General features: G+C 45.4%; 1 protein-coding gene across 2 annotated transcripts in view; it reads left to right on the top strand.

Moving 5' to 3' along the window:
- Ehd4 (EH-domain containing 4) overlaps positions 1–16,377 on the top strand; it is a 65,089-nt gene that overhangs the window by 44,167 nt on the left and 4,545 nt on the right. For both annotated transcript variants that reach the window (NM_133838.4, XM_017319352.2), the window contains exons 4-5: positions 7,977–8,389; positions 13,282–13,446. In NM_133838.4, coding sequence (NP_598599.2) covers positions 7,977–8,389; positions 13,282–13,446 — 578 coding nt within the window. The remainder of the gene's footprint in view (positions 1–7,976; positions 8,390–13,281; positions 13,447–16,377) is intronic.

Below are 16,377 nucleotides of genomic sequence, written 5' to 3'. Positions count from 1 at the left end.
ACAAAAATATAAGAATTAGTTCTCTCTTCCACCAAACAGATTCCAAGGATAAACCTAAATTGTCAGGCCTGGTGACAAGTGACTTTACACACTGAGCCATCTTGCTGGCCCCTCTTACCAAATGTTTATATCCAGTATGGAATTAATTCTGGGTACAGTAGAGTTGAACCAATCTCTAGGGCTCGTTCATCTGGCATAACTGGGCCGTTCTGCCAGTTGGCCCCTCTTCCCCAGGCCCTAGCAGCTACCATTCTCCTGTTTGAGTCTGTGAGTTTGACTGTTTTAGCATCTCATAGGTAGGATCACGTAGCCTCTGCATTTGTTTGTAGCCTTATTTCATTTATCATAATGTTCCCAACTCATCCATGTTGTCACATTGCCACATGCTGCAGAATTTCCTTTCTTTAAAGCTAAATGATACTCTGCATTAAGAATCTATCACATCCTCCTTATACATACATCAATGCATGGGCACATGCGTTCCACAGCTTGGCTCAAAATAAAGACCACAGTTAACATGGGAATGCAAGCTATCTGTCTCAATTTCAAGTCTTCCCTCCAAATACCCAGAAATTGGATTAGCAAATTGTTTGATAGTTCCATTTTTATTTTTTCTGAGAACTAAGACACATTTTTTTAAAGATTTATTTATTATTATTCATAAGTACACTGTAGCTGTCTTCAGATGCACCAGAAGAGGGTGTCAGATTTCATTACGGGTGGTAGTAAGCCACCATGTGGTTGCTGGGATTTGAACTCAGGACCTTCGGAAGAGCAGTCAGTCCTCTTACCCGCTGAGCCATCTCACCAGCCCAAGACACGTTTGTTAAACACCTCTTATGTTCAATAGTAGATACTGGGTATATAGTGTTAGGCAAAATGGGGAGGGAAGCCTCATATTGTGGGTGCTAAGAATAAAATTCAGGTCGTCTGGAAGAGAGCAAGTGCTATTAACCACTAAGTCATCCCTCTAGCCTTGAATTTACATCTTCTAATCGCCAAATAAACACACCACTACAGACTAACTAAGTACTGGGAAAGGAAAGTCATGTCAGAGGGAACTTGGCTTAGATGGTGTGGAGCAACTGCAATGTGCTTTTGAGTAGCAAACATGATTAAGACCTTGCCTGCTCTCCAACTTGCTATGGTGTACACTAGTGAGACCTGGGCCAGGAGGCACTCCAAAGCCTGAAGCAGAGAACAAGCCTATAGGAAGGATACAGGAGGGAAGTCCCATCCTGCTGCATGGAGGGAGGGGCCCCATAGGTGGTCAGACAGGGAACAGACCAGTCAGTGCAAGCAGAAGGAAAGTACAGGCAGAGGTATGGAGACTGGAAAGGACAGGCCTCCGACACACCACAGAGAGCCCCTTGTGCTTTGTAGGGTAGGGAGAGTGGGGTTCAATACAAGACTTCTGAAAAGACCCAGTGGTGAGGCACAGGCTGAACATGGAGACTTTGCTCTGTAAACATTGTCCTCAGAGTACTCACAATTTTCAAGAGTTAGGAATACTTTTAGGGGCTTAGGGGCCATATTGGAGAGGAGGGAGCCCAGGGACCAGGGTAGTTTGCCTAGGAGGGAGCCTGGCCAGCATTCTCAGTGCCTGTGGACACTCACCAATTAGGTATAGAGAGATAGAAGGGTATAGAGAGATAGAGGGTGACCAGAAGGCCCAGGAGATCTTGGGATCACACTAACAACCAACACAGAAGTTCTGGGATGTATAAGGGCCCAAACAAGAACTAGAGCTGCCAACTCTAGGAGGAAAGGTTGGAGCAGAGACTGAAGGCCACCCCAAGGCCACATGACCTGGGCAGGGAGAATCTGACCTTGGTTCTGATTGTTTTCCATTGTTTTACATCCTTTTATTGACACACAACTTGTTTAAAAGTTATGTAATTAGAAATTTTGCTCTGGGGAGAAATTTAAGTGCCCCCCTTTATTAAAAAGAGCCAAATTTGCTTCCTCAATTCCCCCACCTCGTAATTTACCTGAGCCAGAGAGCAACTTCGAACCCTAGCTGCCATTTCCTGGCAGCTCTTTCTCTGGCCCAAATGAAGACCATAGTTTCCACAGACACCATGACGGAAAGGCCCTGATTGGATGGACAGGCCCCTTCCTTCCTGACCCTCCCTTTGTTCCTGGAACACAGAGCCAGGAATGCCAAACTGGAATCTTCCGAAGGGCACATACCCTTTTCCCACCTCCCAAAGTCTTAAAATTGGCCTGATTATATCTCATTCTTGTTTCATACCAACAGAGGTTCCATTGGAGGGTCTTAAAGAGTTGAAATGTTTATAATTAGGGCTGGAGAGGCAGCTGAGTGGTGAAGAGTACAGTTGTGGTCTTGCAGCGGGCCGACGCTCAGTTCCCAGCACCCACGCCGGGACTCACCAGTATCTGTAACTCTAGTTCCAGGGGGACCTGATGCTGCCTCCTCATCTTCATGGACACCAGGAATGCACATGATGCACATATGTGCATGCAGCCTGAACACTCATACACTCAAAATATGTCTAAAACAATTAAATGAATGTTTAAAAAACATCATGAGCACCAAAGGAAGGTAGGTGCTGCTATGCCATTCCTGCAGTGTTCACACATGCATGCATATGTGCATGCTCATTTACAGTAAAATACATCTCTTATAATTGTGCAGTTTGGAAGGCTGTGACAAATCTGGACACAGCTTCATCACCCTAGGAGGCCTCTCTTTGTTGCAGTCACTTAGGGATCAGTCCCAGCTCCACCCTGCTGTAGGCAGCGCCCGTGTGGCACCTGTCCTTGCTTGTTAGGATTTTATGTTGATAAGCTGCTCAGTTTATCCTCTAGTAACTAGCTTCCTTTACTCCAGTTGATGTGTCAGGAGTAACCCATGTTGCCTGCCTCCCTCCTTATAAGCCTTTTAAGAGACAGTTTGGAGCTAGACAAAGCTAGATACCTGAGTTTTATAAAGTTCCTCAGTAACAGCCTCTCGTCCTAGATCCAGACTGTATTTCACCCTAGCCAGGCATCTTTTGATTATCATTTACTGCGACCTCACAGTACCTCAAACACTAGATACAAAATTTTGTTTCTTTACTAGGTAACATTTTGAACTGTTTTCTAGGTGCTAAGATATTCTAAATTTCTTATATGTTAAGACTGAGGCCAAGCCGGGCGTGGTGGCACACGCCTTTTAATCCCAGCACTCCGGAGGCAGAGGCAGGTGGATTTCTGAGTTCAAAGCCAGCTTGGTCTACAAAGTGAGTTCCAGGACAGCCAGGGCTATACAGAGAAACCCTGTCTCAGGAAAAAAAAAAAAAACTGAGGCCCTAAATTGTATGTGGGTAATGTTGTTTTACGAACGAGGCAACAGACAAAGTCACAGAACTACTATGATGGAGGCAGGATTAGATTCAAGGCACCTATGTGTCTAAACCCAAACTGCCCACAGTCCACAATGTGTGTAACTATGAAGAAGATGGTCCCTGTGGTTTGTGAACGTATTTATAAGCTGAAGAGGGACGCTGGAGAGATGGCTCAGGAGTTAAGAGCACATACTGCTCTTTTAGAGTTGTGCATTCCAGTACCTATCTTGGGCAGCTCATAGCCTGAATTCCAGCTCCAAGGGTCCTGGCACCTTCCTCTGGCCTTCATAGGCACTTGCACACGTGTAGCTCACACAGACACACATAAAAATCTTTAGGGCCATGTATCGTGGCACATGCCTTTAATTCCATTCTGGGGACAGAGACGGGTAGATCTCTGAGTTCCGGGCTAGGCAAGACTACATGAGACTCTGTCTTGGGAGCTAAAAATAAAGTTCAGCGAGAGACTGAATATTATTATGTATTGTCCCAGGGGAATAAAGCAAAAAGTGCTCAAGCATGCAGGACACCATATATCTTCCTCTTGCCTCTACACAAGCTCATACATATGTGCGTGCATACACACCACACACTTGGTACACTCAGGATGATCCTTGATTGTGTCAGGTGAAACCAGCCACTTACAAAGGACAAATACTGTATGATTCATTCATATGCAGCACTATAGTAGTCAGATTCATAAACCTAGTAAGGAGAATGCTGTACCCAGAAACTGAGAGTATAGAGGATGCTACATCCAGCATAACTCTAGGAATAGACCTGACAGAGATAGTGAGCAAATGAGGAAAAGACAGAGACACAGACAGACAACTAGGTGGTCTGGGCTCTTAGCTAAAGAAACCACTGCACCCTGGAAGCGCAGTATGTTTCTTATATGCAATTGAACAGAGAAGTGGAGTTATTGTATATAGCAGAACAAGGAAATGGGGTCATGACAGACAGATAAACAAAGAGACAGAGTTTATGGCACACAGCTGCACCAAGCGAATAAGATTAGCTAATCTCAGCAGGAACATTCTCTGTAGGAGCAGTCTTTAGGCCACACACATTGGGTACAGTATTGGGAGGGGGCTGTGGTGACATATTGATAACTGTCAGTGCTTGCACTTCTCTCATCCAAGGTAGGCTTTGCCGTGCCTCTGTGGGTCTGAGGACCCACAGTCTTTGACATGGCCAGCTTATGTCAGTAGCACACATCCTCTCAGGACTTCAGGATTCAGGGAGTAGAGACTTGTTACTTCATGGGCTTAGAGTTTTAATTGGGAAGATGAAAAAGTTTAGGAAATGGAAAGTAATGATGGTTGTACAGTAGAAGCATATTGAGTGCCAGTGAATTAGGATCATACAAAATGACTAAAAAGGTAAAAATCATAAAGGTATGCACAGGCGACTGAGCAAACTAACCTTCCCCACCTTATATAACCCTGTACTCCTCTGAGACGTTCAGTGACTCTTTTTGTGGTGACCCCAACCATAAAATTATTTTGTTTGTTATGTCATAACTGCAATTTGCTGCTGTTATAAATCATAATATAAATCTCTGTGTTTTCTCATGGTCTTAGGAGACCGCTGTGAAAGAGTTGTGACTCACAGATAGAGAACTGGTCAGGTCAGTCACAGAGTTAATGGGGATGTTGGAAAGCTAGGCTCAGGAATGGCTGCAAACACAGGACTGCATTCACCTTCATGAATACATTTTCCTCCTATTGTCACATCGTTTATTCCTTTGAGGTTCAGCCCTCCACTCTGGTTGAAAGGTAACAGTGTCTGAGTCTAGATCACTTACTTGTATCCAGCCTACAAAGAAAAAGGACACCTGGTGGCCCACGGAGGGCCCTCCCATCCGAGCAGAAAGGGAGTTTGTCAGAAAGTGACTCATCTTCCTTGGCTGCTCATGGCATTTTCTCTAAGTGTTTCTGAGTCTCATCCTGGTCGCAGAGAGACCAAGTAGGACCAGTGGGATAAGTCTATCACCCTCCCATAGAGCAATCACCAAGTAGGTCCCTCTCTCAACCAGTCCCAGCCATCCTCCTGACACCTGAAGGACACATATTTATGTGCTGAGGCTCAGCTACTGTGACCTGTGGTTTGGGGCTGACTAGTATACTAATACTAACTAGTCTAGGTGACAATGGTATTTGTTAACTTGTGAGGCAGTTTGCCTGGCCTTTGAGTGCCAGAGCTCAGAGGAAAATCTTGACTCTGTTTTTACATACTACTATGTGACCCGTTCAGCAAGTCTTGGCTTTTGCTCTGTCTAAACTGGTTGTTGAAGAAATGAGAGTAAACTCTGGCCTATATTCTGAGCACTCAAGGAATCAGAAGTTCTAAAGCCAGACATACTAGAGAATTAGAAATCTCCACTGTGCCTTCAACAGAAGTACCAAGTGGGGAGGAAGGGAGGAAAGGCCATGGAGGGCCACAGGAGGGCTTCCATGTGTCTCAAGTAGGTTTGGAGTTTTGTTTAGTATGTGTTGTATTTTGTTTTGTTTGGGATGGGGACTGGTATATCCCAGGCTGGCCTGGAATTAGATATGTAGTTAAGGGTGACCTTGGACTTGTGATCTTGCCACTTCCCCCCAGGAGTATAGCAGTGCACCTTGTTATGCAGGTTGCGGTGGAACCCACAACGTCATGCATACTAGACAAGCATTCTACCAACTGAGCTACATCCTAGCCACACATTTCTGAATTTTTGTTATTATTAAAAAACATAACTGGCTGGGCATGGTGCCAAATACCTTTAATCCCACCTAGCACTTTGGAGGCAGAGGCAGGCAGATTTCTGTGAGTTCAAGGCACTTACAGGTATAAGTTGATTTCAAAACCAACCAAAACAAAGCCCTTACTAGTCTGCTCCCTTACACCTGATTGTCAAAGGGGTGGAAACTTTAGTCCACAAGCCTCTATCTTTCCTAAGAGATCATTCTCCCTGAGCCTTCCTCATCTGCCTTAGGGCCATATTCCATCTCCAGCCAGCATCCTAGGTTGATACTAACAGTTTGGGCTTCTACTGCAGAATATACGAACACTGCCTAGGTTTTTTTTTTTTAACATTTATGTGAATATTATCATTCTATAGTCATCTTTTTGTTGTTGTTTGTTTATTTGTATCTGTCTGCTATCTATAGATTGATTGCTCCATCTATTGTTGGGATAAAGGTAGTTCTGTAACTCAGGCTGGCCTCGTATTAGCAATCCTCCTTCCCCCACCTGTCAAGTGGTGGGAACTAGCATATGAGACACCATCTCTGACATTATAGTCATGTCTTTGAAACTAATTTCTACCCAACATTGTCTTGTTTATGAAGGGTAAGGTTTTTCTTTTTAAGATATATTTATTTTTTGTTTTATATGTATGAGTGATTTCTTGTATGTAAGTGTGAACCATTGTATATGAAGTACCCATAGAAGCCAGAAGAGGATGTTGGATATCCTAGAACTGGATATTCAAGGATGTATCTGTATTTAGGCAGTTATTAGATGACATGTGAGTGCTAGAAACCAAGCCCAAGTCCCCTGGAAGAGCAGCCAGAGCTCTTAACTTCTGAGCCCTCTCTCCAACAACCTATCCATAAAGGCTGTTGTTGTTACTGCTGTTGCTGTTGTTGGATGTTTGTAAAGATCTGCCTGTGTTGACAGGTGAAGGTCTAGTTAATTCTTTTTGCAGTCTGGTATTTGTTATCTGAATAAACCAGGCTTGGTTTTTCAAAGTATCTGCAGTAAGCAAGATACCATGTTAAAATTACATGGTAGCTATGTTGGCACTCATTGTATCATTCTCTAGACTTTTAACACGAGTTTGAAACCATTAGAAATGGAAGGGAACAAGGCAGCCGAGCTGGGAAGGCAGCAGCAAGATGAGGGCTTAGCTACAGTGTGTAAGTGGAGACTACGCTACAGCTGAGCAGCCTGGGAGCAAAATAACCTCCGCTGCTGGCCGCCTGTGTACCTCTCTTGGGAACTCACTTCCTTGGAGGAGATGGCTGACAGCCGTGACCTCAGGAGGAGTGTTTACTTAACTACTTGATTTGGAACAGATTGGTGGGTAGCCAAATACACTCAGTGGAATTTGTTGTGGCCCTGGCCATTTTAAAAAAGAAATTGGCAATGACCATACTCTGTATGACAGTTTTTAAAAATACTTTTTAAACACACTTAAGCTATAAATAGTCCTCATGATAAATATCAATCACAACTTTTCCCCAGACCACCCTTGACCTTCTCAACACTCTATAAACTTGGACTAAAAGAAATTCCTCCATTCCCGTGCTTGCCAGACACCATGGAAACTGCAGGTGGCCTCTAAGCTTCTTCATTGCAGATGTTTTCTGAAAAGTGAGACTCGTCCAAAGACCAGCCCTGTAGCCCATGGTCTATAGTGTCAAGATCAGAGGTCCATTGTGCCACCTATCCAAGACCTGTGCTGGGTGAAGTCAGAGTCAGGAGTGTCAAGTGAAGTTGTCTCCAGGAGACCTCATGTGAAATGATTTTCAGGTCATAGGCTCTGCTGCCACAGATTCAGCCCTCTTTACTGGAACTCTGTCCCCCAAACTTATGTCCCCCAAAGTTGTCAGCATACTAACAGACCTTTTTCTCCACCAGGGTATGACTTCTGCCAGGTCTTACAGTGGTTTGCCGAGAGGGTTGACAGGATCATCCTGCTCTTTGACGCTCACAAATTGGACATCTCAGATGAGTTCTCAGAGGCGATCAAGGCCTTCCGGGGCCAGGATGACAAAATCCGAGTGGTACTGAACAAGGCTGACCAAGTGGATACACAGCAGCTGATGCGAGTCTATGGGGCCCTCATGTGGTCTCTGGGCAAGGTCATCAACACACCTGAAGTACTTCGAGTCTACATTGGTTCATTTTGGGCACAGCCCCTGCAAAACACCGACAACCGCCGGCTCTTTGAGGCTGAAGCACAGGACCTCTTCCGAGACATCCAGAGCCTGCCCCAGAAGGCTGCAGTGCGCAAACTCAATGACCTCATCAAGCGTGCAAGGTTGGCCAAAGTAAGCATGAGATGACAGACTGGGCACTGGGCTGGTATTGGATTACACTGCTAACCCTTGTAGGATTGGGCAGCTCTATCCCAGAAAGTTCAAAGGAGGGAGTGTGATTGGTGGACACCTTTAATCTCAGCACTTGGGCAGCAGAAACAAGTGGATCTTTGAGTTTCAAGGCCAGCTTTGTCTTCATAGGAGTTCCAGGCCAGCCAGGGCTACACAGTGAGACCCTGTCCAAAACAAACAAACAACCCACTATAATCTTACTGTACCTTTAACCCCAACATTCAAGAGACAGAGACAGGGGGATCTCTATGAGTTTGCAATTAACCAGGACTATACTGAGACCCTCTCTATAAACTAACAAACTAAACTTTAAAAAAGCAAAGAAGAGCCTTGGGACCAGGACCATGCTCTGTCCCAGTCTGTAGTCTCAGGCAGGCGGCTGAGACTTTGAAGCCTGGTGTTGGATCTGAAAGCTGGAGCCAACAAGAGCCTTTCACGCAGTGCTTGTGCGATTCTGTGTGACACAGCACTGGGCACAGCACCTGGGCACTGGGTACGATCGGCCAGCGCAGTAACTACAAGGAAACTGTCAGGTAGCATTGTAGTAGGATGATGAGATCTCAACTGGTCCAGTATAGGAGAGGTGGCATTGCCAGAGCCAATGGGATGCTGGAAAATCATCACTAGGCACTGTGCGTTTAAGGGTGAAACCCAGAACTGCTAGAAGCTGCCCCCAGCTCCACAAGCTGCTGGTTCCCTTTCTTACACCCCACGGCATGCATACACTTTCCTCCCTCTGTCACCAAACTAACCCCAGGACAGGGTTCTAAGCCACTTGGTTCCAGTCCTGCAAGGCATTGCTCTAACTAGTTTGTGAAGCCACTTAGCTGCAGCTCTCACTACCCTGGATCGAATGCTTGTTGGCAGGAGGTCTGTCTGGTTTTCCCTGTTTAGTGACCCTTTAGCACATGGTATTTCTCTTTTCTAGCTATTACAAAATCACTTAACCTTCAAAGTATATAAAAGTAAATTATCTTTTTGTTATTGTTTTTGTTTGTTTGTTTTTCAAGACAAAATTTCTCTGCGTAGCCCTGGCTGTCCTAAAACTTGCTCTGTAGACCAGGCTGGCCTGGAACTCAAGAGATTTGCCTTCCTCTGCCTCCCAAGTTATGAAATTAAAGGTGGGTGCCACCACTGCCACCACACACCCGGCTCGCCTAAATTACTTTCTAACCAAAGCTAGTAGCTCTTGTAGACTGCAAATTTTATGGAATTTAGTGCCCATGGACATTTTAAACTTTCCAGTCAGCACTAAGGGGCCAGTGACTACACGTGCAACTAGCTATATTCAGTCATAAACAGGGAAAGAGTGGGATGTGGTGGCTCATCCCTTTGATCCCAGCACTTAGGCAGGGGCATGCAGATCTCTGAGTTCAAGGCCAGCAGCCTGTTTTATAAAGCAAACTCCAGGACAGCCAGGGCTACACAGAGAAACACTGTCTTGAAAGACCAAAAGAAGAGAGAGAGAAAGAGGGGGAAGAAGGAGGAACGGAAAGAGGGAAGTTGGAAGAGAGAGAGAGAAAGAATATGAATATGAATATGGAAAATGCTGAGTACCACAGCCTGTAGTGCTCCCTGTCATTCCTGAGCCCTTGGAGCAGACCAGCATGGCCTAGGTTAGTAAGGCACAAAATGCCTCTGTGTTCTGACACTGAATAATGAAAACCCTTGTGCAGATGTAGGGGGTGGATGGTCAAACTTGCTGAGCTAACTTATGGGAAAAGAAATAGCATATTCTCTTCTTCCTAAGAATAGTATCTGGCTTGTTCCTTTTCACAGAGGAAAATGTTTGAGGCACAGCTACTTCCATCTCCAGCTCCACAGTGCCATTTGCACGTGACATGTCGCAACCCCAGCTGAGCATCAGGACAGGAAGCTGCCTGGGCTGGATAAGAAGCAGAACTGAACTCAGTGACCTTGGGCCCTAAGGTGGCACAAGCTGTGGGTGTTCATCAGAGCTGTACCCCTATCCCCGCAGCTGCAAGGTTGTGTTCCATTTATGAGCTTGGCCACTCATTCTTAAAGAGGCAAGGGACAGGCTGTAGGTGAAGCTCAGCAATAAATAGAGCAGGGCCGTGGCTCTGTCCCCAGCCTGGGGGAAAAGAAGAAAAAAATTCTATCCACAGGGGACCAGACTAGAGGGTAGGAAAATGCTGGATCAGATAGCATGTGTAAGTGTCCTGTGGCTGCTTTACCATAGGCCTAGTGACGTAAACAAGTTCTCTCTACAAACCAGAAGTCCAAAATCAAGACGTTAGTAGCTCTACACATCCACTGATGCTGTCCCACTCCTCTCCTGGCTTCCGGGGGGCTCTGGGGCTCATGTTTTTATTTTAATCATTCACAGTGATGTGAGATTTTAATAATACAAACAAAAAGCCTGGGAATTAAATGATTTTGCTGTTTTTCTATTTTTATGTTGTCAATGCTGTCTTCAAAGGAACAAGAGAGCTTCTCGTGGTCTGGGCGAGCCTTTGCCTCCTCACCTTTTGTCAGGTGGGGAGGCAGCCTGCCAGAAGTCTGTTTGCTCTGAGATGACACACAAAGCTTACTGCATGATTCCTCAGAGAAAGCTATTTTAGGAAAGCCCAGATACAAGTTTGGGAAATAGAATTTAGTTTTATTTGTCTGTAAACCTGTGCGGATCTCAAACTTCTCTTTGGGATAGATGGACAAAAGCCAAAAGTGAATCAAGTTCACTGTCAGACCCCATCCTGCACAAGGATAGGAAAGACTCCCACCCATGTGGAAAGCTTACTCAACAAGAAAACAAAGCGGCTTTTGAGGAAGGAGCCGGTGAGGACGAGGAGAGCTCAGGGACTCTCAGGGTCACTGCAGCTCTGTGGAATTTAGTTAGCTCTCCAAAAACGTAGTTTCCTCTTAGTCACATGTAATGTACAGGGCCTGGCTTTCCTGCGTGCAGTGTCAAATTCCTTCTTGGAGAAGTTTGGCATTCTGTAGCTCATCGGGTTGATAGAGGCTGAAGTGTGTGAAAGTCTCTGTGTGGTGTGTAGTGATGAGCCCGTAAATGCTTATCCACTGCAAGGCTTTAAAAATAGCTCCATCCTTGCTTGGGCTTTGTGGATGTCAGTGCTCAAGCCTATATATGGAAACCTGCTTCTCTGAAGGCTGACCTCAGATGCCTCGAAAGGCCCCCTTAAGTCCTCCTTAAGGCTGTTAGAATCACATGTGTTATTAGAACCAGCTTTGATCTGAACAGAATAACAAGCCCTTGCTCAATAGGACTTGGCTGCATCCTCATATATTTTCGTTTCACATATTTTCACCTTAAAAAATTATCTTTTGGGTTTCTGGTTTATTATTGAATTCTTTTAGCAGGGGCAAGTGAGAGATAGGTCTCACTCAGTAGCCCACACTGACTTGGAACATACTGTGTAGCTCAGGCTGGCCTCAACCTGTGGCAATCCTCCTGTCTCAGGATCCTAAGAGCCGAGATTACAAACGTGAATTACCATGCCCAGCACTAACTGAAAAACATTATTACCACAAACCCACAAACAGTCTGGATCGGAGCAGAGGTATTTCGGACAGTTTGTTGTCAGTATGTGGTGTGACATCATGCTTGGTGCCAAGTACACGTGTTGTATGTTCAGAACCAAAGTTGCCATGAAGTCACACAGTACTTCAGGGGCAAGTGAGCACCTCAGGTTCTTCACAGGCTTGGTTGTGCGTTCATTTTTGGTCATGCATTCAGAAAGCTTTAATTGTTGCCAATTTTATTTCAGATAACCCCAACATTCAGTTAAACAGCCACTGTTTAAGAAGCTGGTCCCTAAGCAATAGTCATACAGCCCAACGCACGCATCTGCAGATGGCCCGTGTACGCTGCTCGTGCTTGCCCTGCTGTTCAGATCCTGTTGGCCCCGCCCATGTGCACACATACCAGAGGCTCTCAGCTGAGAGATGGCCCAGATCTGCTCACTCTCTCCAGCTTCCTCCTTCTCTTAGATGCTAACGAAGTCTGTTTTCTTTAGTAGCATTTTCCATTCTACGTAGTTAATTTGTAAATCACTGCTCCTTTTTTTTATATTTATTATTATATGTAAGTACACTGTAGCTGTCTTCAGACACCTCAGAAGAGGAGGTCAGCTCTCATTATAGATGGTTGTGAGCCACCATGTGGTTGCTGGGATTTGAACTCAGGACCTTTGGAAGAGTAGTTAGTTAACCGCTGAGCCATCTCGACAGCCCCTGCTCCTTTTTTTTTTTTTTTAATATCCTTTCCTATCTTAGTTATTTGGTGTCTGAATTACTCTGTACATTTAAAATTCTATAAAGAAAACTTTTGTAATGAATACAACTTACTGAGCTGAAGTTGGAAGTAAGTGGAATAATGGGACTGTAAGGGAAGGGTGTGACAAGCCAGACAGCCCTGCTGGGGATCGCTTGCCCTTAGGGGCGTTTCCTCCCCAGAGAGCTTTTCGTCCAGCCTGGTCACAGGCAGCTGGTCTCATACAGAAGTTACTTAGTGCCACCTGTGGAGATGACAGCATTCTGCCCCTTGAGGCGTGCCCAGTGGTCATTCTTACTTCGTTGGGACCCCTTACCCAGTCTTGGACACTGGGGTTCTCTCTGCTTACCCTTCCTGTGTAGTCTCAGCATATGTGTTCCCCCTGGTTCCTCCTTAAATCCAGCTCTCGGATTACCTGGTCCAGGCCACTCTCTGGAACTCTGGAAGTGCATTCTAGCTGCCCTTAGGCTGCTTGGCTCCTCATCTTCTCTTGTGGTTGAGGATCAGAATTGTGCATGGAATGGGGTCTCATTTATCTCTTGTCTAAAGTGTGATATGCTCATCTGACATATCCCCTCAGGTCCACGCCTACATCATCAGCTACCTGAAGAAGGAAATGCCAAATATGTTTGGAAAAGAAAATAAGAAGCGAGAACTTATCTACAGGCTCCCGGAAATCTATGTTCAGCTGCAGCGAGAATACCAGATTTCTGCAGGGGACTTCCCTGAGGTCAAGGCCATGCAGGTACTGGGAGACGCATAACAGTGTCAAGAGGAGGTTGTAGAAACTAGAGTCCTTGCCACATTGCCTAGCTGGTTACATCTGCACAGGCCCACAGTCCTCCCTATAAAGCACATGACAGGAGCTCAGAGGCACGCAGCCACCAGCTGTACAATGTCACCTCTTTTTGTCTCTTCATATCTAGTAGAGATGTGGGTTCCCAAAGCATGTCTACAGGTAAATGATTCCGCAGTCACAGAGTGGGGCTTGTTGGGGCCCTGGGTCCAGGAAGATTGAAGAATGTATGGCATGCCTGTGTGGGGAGTCACTGTGCTATGGGAATATGAACTCACAGAGTCAGAAGAAGCTAAAGACTAGGTTCGTATGTAAATCTCCTTTCAAACTTGGTCTCAATATTTAAGAAACTGATAGGTGGATAGGTTTCACCCTGAGACCAACGGTTGTGTTACTGCATGGCAGAGAGTAGCTAAAGTGAACGTGTGGCTAAGGTTGGGACTCTCTTCCCCACTGGCCTCGGAGATGAGGAAGAAAGGAGTGGGCAGCACAGAGGTGAGGTCAGCTGTAATAAATGAAACGCTGACGTGGCCAGTGCGGGGAAACGGATGAGACTCACTGTTCTGGTGACAGCTCCTTATGTCTGCAGTCAAGGCAAGTGCTTCTGCTATGATCTGGTCGCAGGATCTAGTCAAATGGTTGGTTTTTAATTTTTTTTTAAAATTTATTCTTATAAAATACATCCACAGTCTCCCCTCCCTCCTCCAGTCCCCTCCTCTCCTCCCACCTCCACCCCCAACCCCCACCCCAGTCCACTGCTTTTCCATTTCTTTTCACAAAACATCAGGCCTCTCAGGCTATCAACTGAACACAACATAACAAGATGTAATAAGACTAGGCACAAACCCTCATATCAAGGCTAGACTAGGCAACCAAGTAGGAGGGAATTTGTTTTATGACAAATACAGAGATATATTCTTTTCCTTTCTAGCAATAAAATGGGTGTTCTGTTCGGAAGAGGAATTTCTTTTTCTTTTTAAGATTTATTTATTTATTATATATAAGTACACTGTAGCTGTCTTCAGACACACCAGAAGAGGGCATCAGATCTCTTTACAGATGGTCGTGAGCCATCATGTGGTTGCTGGGATTTGAACTCAGGACCTCTGGAAGAACAGTCAGTGCTCTTAACTGCTGAGCCATCTCTCCAGCCCAAGGAAATTCTTTTTTTCTGGCCACAAGATAACTAACTTGAGGTGGTTAGTTGTTTCCCAGAGAGTTTTTTTTTTCTTCCTTTGAGACAGGGTTACTCTGTAGCCTTAGCTGGCTTGGAACTCAGAAATCTACCTGCCTCTGCCTGTTAGTGCTAAAATTAAAGGTGTGTGCCTCGACTGCCCAGCTGAGACTTTCTTTTACACCTTAGGTTATGTCCCGCACTCCATGGCCCAACTGCAGAACAGCTGTTCCCTTGCACCCTTCATAAAGGAACTTCAATTTGGAAGGGAACTTAGTATCTTGGCTTAAATGAAAAATACCCATGTGTGTCATGGTGCTCATTAGTGATACACTGCCCAAACCACAGAGTGACTGCTCTAAGACCCGGAAGCTCCACTCCATCCCTCTGGGCCTCTCACATGACCCTAGGTGGGCTCCCATAACAGAAATAGACCCTGAACCTGTATCTGTCTGTGCACATTAACATGGGCCTGTTGAGGTAAATCTCCCAGGTATGCCCCGGCAATGAAAACACACCACAGTTAATATGGATACATGCTGTGCGCCTAGACTGGGCAGATCTCCCGCTACACTACCACCGTCTTCCACATCTATGAGACCCCTTAGACTTGTGGTTTCTCCAGTTCCCTGAGGTGCTTCTGCTCCGCTTTTCTTTTTCCTCCTCTACATCCTCTCCCTCTTCCATTTTCTCCTTCCTCTCTCCCAACCTTCTGCTCCACCCTTCCTTTTATCTGTCCAATCATCAGCTCTCCTTTATTTCACAAATTATGGTGGGAAGCAGGTTTACAGGAAATCACCTGAGTGCTGACTCAGTCCTTGTTCGAAGCCACTCACAGGATAACAGAGTTAACATAAATATAATTAGCCCCAGGGCTCTCCACAGCATTTCCCCCTTTCTGTCCAATTACAAGACTATTTTGTCTCAGATATAATTGAACATAACTATTATTATTTTGTAATTTATAAAGTACAAGAGACCTAACACCCAGTCCATCATCTTTGTTAATTAAACAGAACCTCTGTCATCTATCCTTACTTAAAAGACTTATAATTCTACATCTGGCTATGCCTTGGCTTTAGATTGAATGCCAACTGAAAACCATCCTCTCAAAACTCTTCCTATCAAAGTAAAAAGCCTGGGTTGGCTAGGAGACTATGTGGTTTTTCAACCCCATCAGAAATCCAAGAACAACTGATATTAACTGAAAATATATAGGAAGCCTAAAACAGCTTCCAGAACTTAGCCAATCCATAGAGATGGCTGATCACCTGGACAGCCCCTTACTTCAACACATGTTGCTCTGTGTCTGTCTTAAAGGAATCTGGCCTTTTACACAATGACTGTCCTGCCAGTTGAGAACACTAGAAACACCATGCTGTTACTGCACACTCAGTTGGCCTGAAGAGTTTACCCCCCACCCCACCCCCAACACCCCCCTCCTCTCCGGGGGATGAGTTGCACTGCCTGAACAGCAGAGGGCAGCAGAGCCATCATCTCCCTTGCTCTGCCTTATCACATGCTTGAAAACTGCTGAGGGGCAACAGCTTGTCCTTCACACCTCTGCTTGGTCTGTGAGGACCTCAGGGACCAGTTTATTTCCTGTGTGCTTTCTGGGCAGACATAGCTGCTGTTTTCTAGTCATTCCTGCAGAATTGTGGCTGTTTGCTCTTTGTTTCTTCATACAGCTGCCATCAGAATTCCTG

The sequence above is a fragment of the Mus musculus genome, chromosome 2 (genome assembly GCF_000001635.26).
Source record: "Mus musculus strain C57BL/6J chromosome 2, GRCm38.p6 C57BL/6J".
Classification (NCBI taxonomy): Eukaryota; Metazoa; Chordata; class Mammalia; order Rodentia; family Muridae; genus Mus; species Mus musculus.
This window is presented reverse-complemented; position numbering and strand designations above follow the sequence as displayed.